General features: G+C 50.6%; 1 protein-coding gene across 1 annotated transcript; it reads left to right on the forward strand.

Annotated features, from left to right (window-relative positions):
• Positions 1-4,229: 4,229 nt before the first annotated feature.
• Positions 4,230-4,640, forward strand: LOC144609538 (histone H3-like). The gene has a single exon (XM_078428042.1). It carries the CDS (start codon positions 4,230-4,232, stop codon positions 4,638-4,640), a length of 411 nt encoding a protein of 136 aa, XP_078284168.1.
• The last annotated feature ends 5,086 nt before the right edge of the window (positions 4,641-9,726 follow it).

The following is a 9,726-nucleotide window of genomic DNA, read 5'->3' on the forward strand; positions in this document are numbered from 1 at the left end:
GCCCCAGCTCCGGGAGACCGGGAGCAGTGCAGTGGCCAATGGGCCCCAGCTCCGGGAGACCGGGAGCAACGCAGTGGCCACGCCAGAAAATTCACCCTGAGCTGAGGAAGCCACCAGCCAGTACCAGTACCTGTGCCACAAAAATGTGCTGGAACTCAGCCAGATGATGTGCATGCGGGAGGAGAAGGACGGCCTGGAACTCTAAAGGACAATGGAGCTGAAACTGGCATACTTAAAGGTGCGCAGTGTGAAGAACACTGCGCGATGTGTCAACGCCTTGCAGTACCTGGCCAAGGTAAAGGCGGATGTGACTTTTCTACAAGAGTGCGGGCTGCCACACCTTCGCTGCTATCGGAGGTGGTCGCGATGGTGGCCCCACGGACTGTCGGTATGGTCGGGGGGCAATGATTGTCGTGCGTCCGGTCTGGGGATCTTGCTGCGGGGAGGGGGTTTCACCATCACTGAGGTAAGGGAGGTGGTGGGGGGGCGTCTCTTGGTCGTGGATGTTATGTACCGTGGTTCTCCGCTCCGGCTGATTAATGTGTATGCCTCACCCAGGCGGAGCGAGCGGTTGGCCGTCCTCCAGCAGCTCCCACCGCTGCTGGCCACGTCTAGACCGCTCGTTCTGTCCGGTGACTTCAACTGCATCATCGATGCGGCTGGACGATCCGGCAGTGCCAACCACAGACTGGACGGCACCTCCAAACTCCTGGTTGAGACGGTCAAAGATGCAAAGCTGCGCGACGCCTTCAGTGACCCTGCAGGCGGGGCCCAGCCATGGTTCACCTGGTCAGGACCGAACGGTTCAGCCCAGTCCCGGATAGACTTCCTCTTCACATCGAGGGCCGTCACGGTCAGACACACCGACCTCACGCCGGTGTTCTTCTCTGACCACTGCCTCCTTCAGGCCACCTGTCACCTACAGGAGGACCGGAAGGCGGGCAGAGGGACGTGGAAGTTAAATGTGGAGCTGTTGACCCCGGAGAACGTTGAGGAGCTAAAGAGGAACTACGCATGTTGGAGAACTGTGAGGCCCCTCTTTGACTCCCCGACACTCTGGTGGGAGGCAACAAAGGAGAACATCAAGAAGTTCTTCGTCTCCAAAGGTGTTCAGAGAGCAAGACAGGGTAAGAGGGAATTGTGTCAACTCCAGACAGATTTGCAGCAACTGCTCCTTCTGCAGAGGAGAGGGGTGGATGTGAGGGAGGAACTGAGAGAGTTGAAGGGCCGGCAAGCTCGGCTCTTTACCTCTGAATCCTCCAAGATCATCTTCCGGTCCAGGGTCCGCCATGTTGAGCAGGATGAGACGTGCTCACGTTTCTTCTTCCATAAGGTTCACAGGGGGAGCTCTGTGATCAAAAGCCTTAGGGAGGAGGACGGCTTGGTAACATCCTTGCAGACAGACATGCTAAAGATCTGCAGATCCTTTTATAAGGATCTGTACGATAAAAAGACCACAGACAGCACCGCCTCCCAAAACTTCCTGTCCTCCATCACGGAAGTCTTGGACGACAGCAAGCGGGAGAGTCTGGACCAGCCACTGACCCTGGAGGAGCTGACTGGCTCCATCCGTTCCTTTGACTCGCGTAAAACTCCCGGAGGCGATGGCTTACCGGCAGAGTTGTACTCGGCTCTGTGGGACTGGGTGGGCCCGGACCTGCTGGAAGTGTACAACGACATACTTCTAGCCGGCAGCATGTCAGACTCTATGAGGAAGGGCAGCATCATCCTGATCTACAAGCAGAAGGGGGAGATGAATGACATAAGGAATTGGAGACCCATCACATTGTTAAATGTAGACTACAAGATCCTGTCTAAGGCCATCGCCAACCGGGTCAAGTCTGCTCTGGGACAGGTGATCCACCCGGACCAAACCTGTGCTGTACCTGGCAGGAAAATCTCAGACAGCCTGGTGCACACGTACATGAGATACGTGCTCTCCAAAATGGGCTTTGGGGAGGGAATCAGGAAGTGGATACAACTGCTCTACACCGATATCTGTAGTGCAGTCCAAATTAATGGGTGGGAATCAGACAGCTTCCCCGTCAGGTCTAGAGTCAGGCAGGGATGCCCTCTCTCCCCTGTCTTGTTTGTCTGTTGCATTGAGCCCTTTGCCGAATCCATCAGGAAGGATGCGAACATAAGAGGAGTGACATTGCCAGGCAGCGGGGGCACTCAGGTTAAGGCCTCCCTGTACATGGACGATGTCGCCATCTTCTGCTCGGATCCAGGGTCGGTCCACAGACTGATCAGCGTCTGCGACCAGTTTGAGTTGGCCACGGGGGCCAGTGTAAACCGCAGGAAGAGCGAGGCCATGCTCTTTGGCAACTGGCCCGACCGATCTTCCATCCCCTTCACCATCAAGCCTGACTTCCTGAAGGTGCTGGGGATCTGGTTCGGGAAGGCTGAGGCATGTAACAAAAATTGGCTGGAGCGGATAGCCAAGGTGGGGAAGAAGCTGGAGCTGTGGAAGCAGCGCTCCCTCTCCATCACGAGGAAAAACCTGGTCATCAGGTGTGAGGTGCTCTCGGGGCTGCTGTACTTGGCGCAAGTGTGGCCCGTCCCTCCCTCCCACGCCAAGGGGATCACCCGGGCCGTCTTCCGCTTCATCTGGGGGTCGGCGATGGACCGGGTGCGACGAGCCACAATGCACAAGTCGGCAGACAACGGGGGTAAAAGCGTGCCCAACGTCGCCCTCATTCTGATGGCCACCTTCGTGTGTGGCTGCATCAGGCGGAGCATAGAGCCAAGGCACGTGGGCACCAAATGCCACTACCTGCTGAGGTTCTACCTGTCCCCGGTGTTGCGAAGGATGGTCCTGGTGCAGATGCCACGCAATGTGCCAGTCAGCTGGACATTGCCGAACCATCTGTCGTTTGTGGAAAGGTTCTTCTGGAGCAACACCTTTGACCACAAGTCCATCGGGCTGTGGTCAGCACGGAACGTCCTGCAGGCACTGCAGGGGAATGACTCCATGGATCCTGTGGCGTGGTTCCCAGAGCAGACTGCCCAGCTTGTCTGGCAAAATGACTCATCGCCAGAACTCACCAACAAGCACCAAGACCTGGCTTGGCTGGCGGTGAGGGGAGCCCTCTCAGTCAGATCCTTCCTGCACCGCCGGAACCTCACTACCAGCGCACGCTGCCTCCGGGACGGCTGCTACGGAGAGGAGACGGTGGCCCACCTCTTCACAGAGTGTGGATTTGCCAAGAGAGTCTGGAGAGGTCTGCAGGGGTCCCTGTCACGATTCATTCCGAGCAGCTCCGTCACAGAGGACTCTGTGATCTACGGACTGTTCCCAGGGACGCATTCCGAGACTGACATCGAGTGCTGCTGGAAGGTCATCAACTCGGTGAAAGACGCTCTTTGGTCTGCCCGAGCTTTGTTGGCCTCCCAGCGGAGCGAGATGTCCGTCAAGGAATGTTGCCGACTGGCCCGCTGCAGACTGCAGGAGTACGTGCTGAGGGACGCACTGAAGCTTGGTGCAGCCAACGCCAAGGCCCTGTGGGGGAGGAGCACAGTCTAGGGTCCTTCCGCTGCTGGACATGGGGGGCAGGGTGTGGTGGAGAGAGACGCCCCTCCAAATAAGGGATACAATATCATATCATATCATATATATACAGCCGGAAACAGGCCTTTTCGGCCCACCAAGTCCGCGCCGCCCAGCGATCCCCGTACATTAACACTATCCTACACCCACTAGGGACAATTTTTACATTTACCCAGCCAATTAACCTACATACCTGTACGTCTTTGGAGTGATACTGGGTAAATGTATGTAAATGTCTAAATGAATGCTGGGTAAATGTATGTAAATGTCTAAGTGAATGCCTGTATCGAATGTAACCTCCGGAAATGTCGGATGGGCCTGTTTAAAAATATGTTTTGTGAATGATATTTATTATTTGAATAAAGTATTTTTTTTTATATTTAAAAAAAAAATGTTGAAGGAGAATGGCCCGGACCAAAGCTTGGTGCAGCCAACGCTAAGGCCCTGTGGGGGAGGAGCACAGTCTAGGGTCCTTCCGCTGCTGGACATGGGGGGGCAGGGTGTGGTGGAGACGCCCCTCCAAATAAGGGATACTGGGTAAATGTATGTAAATGTCTAAATGAATGCCTGTATTGAATGTAACCTCCGGAAATGTCGGATGGGTTTGTTTAAAAATATGGTTTGTGAATGATATTTATTATTTGAATAAAGTATTTTTTGATATTAAAAAAAAAAGAGAATGGCCCGGACCAAGCAGACAGCGTGCAAATCGACCGGAGGGAAAGCTCCTCGCAAACAGCTGGCGACCAAAGCGGCGCGGAAGAGTGCTCCAGCCACGGGCGGAGTGAAGAAGCCTCATCGCTACAGGCCCGGCACCGTGGCTCTTAGGGAAATCCGGCGCTACCAGAAATCCACCGAGCTGCTCATCCGCAAACTGCCCTTCCAGCGCCTGGTGCGGGAGATCGCTCAGGACTTCAAGACAGACCTGCGCTTCCAGAGTTCGGCCGTCATGGACCTGCAGGAGGCCAGCGAGGCTTACCTGGTGGGGCTCTTTGAGGACACCAACCTGTGCGCCATCCACGCCAAGCGAGTCACCATCATGCCCAAAGACATCCAGCTGGCCCGCCGCATCCGCGGGGAGCGCGCCTGAACCCCACCTCCACCAAGGACAACAAACGGCTCTTTTAAGAGCCACTAACCCGGCAGAAGAAAGTGCTGCGCCTTTGTCTTAATGTAATGTTTATCCCCACTCTGACAATAGAGGAGACCTAGGACAGAAAGGTCATCATGGCAACAGGAAAGAGTATGGGTTTGTTTAGCAACCAGGTGGACAGCAAAGGTGTTCAGCGACACAATCACCCAGTCCAATGTAATAGAGATAAACTTCGGGGATAGAGCCAGAGTACACCTGGAACATGGATTGTTCGACGTCCCCTACAAAGAGGCAGGCTTGGCTGGGGCCCATGCGGGTGCCCATAACTATGCCTTTGCCTTGGAGGAAGTGGGAAGAGTCAAAGGAGAAGTTGTTAAGGGTGAGGACCAGCTCCGTTAGGCAGAAGGTATTAGATGTTTCTGCAGTTCAGGAAGAAACGGAGGGCTTTAAGGCCTTTCTTGTGGGGGATGGAGGTGTAGAGTGACTGAACATCCATAGTGAAGTTGAGGGAGTGGGGCCGAGGAAATTGGAAGTCATTAAAGAGAAGAAGGGCGTGTGAGATATCTTGGACATTGGTCAGGAGAGATTGGACCTGGGAGGATAGGATGGAGTCGAGATATGTGGAAAATATTTCAGTGGGACAGGAGCAGGCAGAAACAATGTGTCTGCCAGGGCAGTTGTGATGATAGATTTTGGGGAGAATGTAAAACCAGGCTGAGCGGGGGTGGGAAACAATGAGGTTGGAGACTGTGGAAGGCAGACAGCCAGAAGTGATAAAATTAGAAATGGTCTGTGAAATTATGACCTGGTGTGTGGGATCATGGTCCAGGGATGGGTAGGAAGAGGGGTCCTAGAGCTGGCACTTAATATGTTGTTTTCTAGAATAGATAATGGGATGCCTGCTTTCAAAACAACAGACTGCAGTCACTAAAAGTCAGTCACTTCACAATTAAAACAACAGCAACAAACACAAACATCTTGTTCACGTTAATCCACTCTGAAGGGATAGATCACCAAGAGAAGTGTATGAAGATAGAAACAAACTAACGAGGAAGGAGAGGATGAAGTTTCCGTTTCAATGGAATGGGTAAGAATGCAGAGCAACACAATAGACAATAGTTGGCAATGTCAAGTCAAGTCAATTTTATTTATATAGCACATTTAAAAACAACCCACGTTGACCAAAGTGCTGTACATCTGATTAGGTACTAAGGAAAAAATGAAACATACAGTAGCACACAAACATAACAGCACATACAAAACAGTTCACAGCACCTCATCAATGGGCCTCAAACGCTAGGGAGTAGAAATAGGTTTTGAGCCTGGACTTAAAGGAGTCGATGGAGGGGGCAGTTCTGATGGGGAGAGGGATGCTGTTCCACAGTCTAGGAGCTGCAACCGCAAATGTACTGTCAGGGCACAGACCTTTATATCAGCAGGCATTGTATTCTCAGGGTGTAGACCCATAACATACATTCATTCTCGTTGCTCCCCCTCTGTGTTTAGCAACATGCTCTCTCGTTGCTCCCCCTCTGTGTTTAGCAACATACACAGCACTGCATGTCAGGGCCACAGAGATTGGGATAACATATGATGAGCTTTTGATGGCTCTGGTCCTGTACTTGCTGGAGTAGAGAAGGATGAGGGGGACCTCAATGAAACTTACAGAATAGTGAAGATATTGACGAGCAAGTTTGCAGATGATGCAGAAGTGGGTGGATTTGCAGATTGTGAAGATGATTGTCAAAAATTGCAGCAGGATCTTGATCGTTTGGCCAGATGGGCTGAAGAATGGCTGATAGAGTTTAATACAGATAAATGTGAGGTGTTGTATTTTGGGAAGTCTAACATGAGCAGGACCCACTGTGATTGGTAGGGCACTGGGTAGTGTTGTAGAACAGAGGGATCTAGTCGTGCAGGTGCATGGTTTCTTGAAGGTGGAGTTGCAGGTGGATCGGGTGGTCAAAAAAGGCTTTTTGCACATTGGCCTTCATCAGCCAGAGTATTGAGTAGAGAAGTTGGGAGGTCATGTTGCAGTTGTATAAGTCATTGGTGAGGCCAGATTTAGATTATTGTGTTCAGTTCTGGGCACCGTGTTATAGGAAAGATGTTGTCAAGCTGGAAAGGGTGTAGAGAAGATTTACGTGGATGTTGCCAGGACTAGAGGTTCTGAGCTATAGGCAGAGGTTGAGTAGGCTGGTACTCTATTCCTTGGAGCGCAGGAGCATGAGGGATGATCTTATAGAGGTGTAGGAAAATAACTGCAAATGCTGGTACAAATCGAAGGTATCACAAAGTGCTGGAGTAACTCAGCAGGTCAGGCAGCATCCAGGAGAGAGGGAATGGGAGACGTTTCGGGTCAAGACCCTTCTTCAGACTGGTGTGTAAGACTTATAGAGGTGTGCAAGATCATGAGACGAATAGATCGGGTCTCTTGCTCAGAGTAGATGAATCACGGTCCAGAGGACATAGGTTTAAGATGAAGGGGAAAAGATTTAATAGGAATCTGAAGGGTAACTTTTTCACCCAAGGGTGGTAGATGTATGAAACAAGCTGCCACAGGAGGTAGTTGAGGCAGGGACTATCCCAACATTTAAGAAACAGTTAGACAGGTACATGGATAGGACAGATTTGGAGGGATATGGACCAAATGTGGGCCGGTGGTTCGTGTAGCTGGGACATATTGGCCGGTGTGGGAAAGTTGGGCCGAAGGGCACTGTTTCCACACTGTATCACTCGATGACTATGAAAGGCCTGTATAGAGTGGATGTGGAGAGGATGGTTGCACTCGTGGGAAAGTCTAGGACCGGAAGCCACAACTTTAGAAAAAAAGGCTTTTAAAAAGGAGATGAGGAGGAATTTCTTTAGACAGGGTGCAGTGAATCTGTGGAATTCATTGACACAAAAGGCTGCAGAAGCCGTCAATTATTATTTTTAAAGCAAAAATTGACAGATTCTTGATCAGCACGGATGTCAGGGGTTATGGGAATAAGGTAGGAGAATGGGGTTGAGAGGGAAAGAAAGATCAGCCACGATTGAATGGTGGAGTAGCCTTGATTGGCCAAATGGTCTAATTCTGCTCCCATAATTTATGAACTTATGACTACATGCAACACAGGACAGTAATTAGTGACACAAACCCCAACAACCCAGCACTGCCTGTGGGGCCACAGATTCCCAGCACCAACTGCACTGCTGGACAGATAATGACAGTAACACAACACTGTGAAGCCACAGCACAGACCATACCTAGCCCAGTGGGAACAGAGAGCTTTGCACCAACCACAGCAACACTGGAAGGACACAGACTCGTACAAACCAGCTCTGGACTGCAGAGACTGCCCAGTACAGTTCCAGCACTGACAGCAGGGCGACGGACAAGGAAAAAATAACCACAGTCCTGCAGGGACACAGACTGGTGCAACCTCAGCACGGGAGGGGGAGGTGAATCTTTGGAACTTTGACACAAATGGGTTGTGGAGACTGGATCACTGGAGATATTTGAAGAGAGGGGGGGATACATTGTTGTGGAAGTTCAGTACTAACGTAATGTGGAATTCATTGAGTCATAGGGCCAAACAGCAAGGAAACAAGCCTGTCACCCCAGCTTGCTCATGCACGTTATTCCCACTTGCCAATATTTAACCCAGATCCCTCAAAATGTTTCTTACCCATGTACCTGTCCAAAAGTCTTTCAAATGTTATAGTTTCTGCCTCATCTACCTCCTCCAGCAGCTCTTTCCAAAGACCCACCATCCTCTTGTGAAAAAGTTACTTCTCAGATTCCTATTCTTTCCCTTCTCACTTGAAAGCTATGACCTCTGGTTCTTGATTCCTCTGCTCTGGGTGAAAGAACGAGCACAGAAGAGGAGTTGAGGCCTGGGACACATCAGTCATGATCACAGTGAAGGGATGGCAGGCCAGATGGCCAACTCCCACTCCTTGCTTTTGTGGTAATGAACGGACACAGGCCTTTACAACACAGTGCGCCACATTGTGATGACACAGACCTTTACTTTAGTTTAGTTTTGTTTATTGTCACATGTAAAGAGGTACATTGAAAAGCTTTTGTTGCATGTTAAGTGTTGCATGTTGCACTGCACTGTGATGACACAGGCTTTTACAACATAGAGCGTCACACTGTGAGGACATAGGCGTTTACAACCCGGGGCATTGCACTGTGAGGGCACGGCCCTTAAAACACAAACCATTGCACTGGAGGACACAGGGCTTTGCAGATCTCAGCAAAGTGTAGATATAAATGGCATCATCAGACAACTATAAACTGAGGACAAAGGCTGATGCGATTAAGAAATTGCTGAGCATTTGGATAGCAGTAACGGGATCATTCCGAGTCAGCATGGATTTACGAAGGGGAAATCATGCTTGACAAATCTACTGGAATTTTTTGAGGATGTAACTAGGAAAATTGACAAGGGAGAGTCAGTGGATGTGGTGTACCTCGACTTTCAGAAAGCCTTCGACAAGGTCCCACATAGGAGATTAGTGGGCAAAATTAGGGCACATGGTATTGGGGGTAGGGTACTGACATGGATAGAAAATTGGTTGACAGACAGAAAGCAAAGAGTGGGGATAAATGGGTCCCTTTCGGAATGGCAGGCAGTGACCAGTGGGGTACCGCAAGGTTCGGTGCTGGGACCCCAGCTATTTACGATATACATTAATGACTTAGACGAAGGGATTAAAAGTACCATTAGCAAATTTGCAGATGATACTAAGTTGGGGGGTAGTGTGAATTGTGAGGAAGATGCAATAAGGCTGCAGGGTGACTTGGACAGGTTGTGTGAGTGGGCGGATACATGGCAGATGCAGTTTAATGTAGATAAGTGTGAGGTTATTCACTTTGGAAGTAAGAATAGAAAGGCAGATTATTATCTGAATGGTGTCAAGTTAGGAGGAGGGGGAGTTCAACGAGATCTGGGTGTCCTAGTGCATCAGTCAATGAAAGGAAGCATGCAGGTTCAGCAGGCAGTGAAGAAAGCCAATGGAATGTTGGCCTTCGTAACAAGAGGAGTTGAGTATAGGAGCAAAGAGGTCCTTCTACAGTTGTACCGGGCCCTGG

Source organism: Rhinoraja longicauda, chromosome 34 (genome assembly GCF_053455715.1).
Source record: "Rhinoraja longicauda isolate Sanriku21f chromosome 34, sRhiLon1.1, whole genome shotgun sequence".
Lineage (NCBI taxonomy): Eukaryota > Metazoa > Chordata > Chondrichthyes > Rajiformes > Arhynchobatidae > Rhinoraja > Rhinoraja longicauda.

Excerpts from the sequence above, each read along its gene's own strand:
- LOC144609538 (XM_078428042.1), top strand. The coding sequence starts at position 4,230 with ATGGCCCGGACCAAGCAGACAGCGTGCAAATCGACCGGAGGGAAAGCT.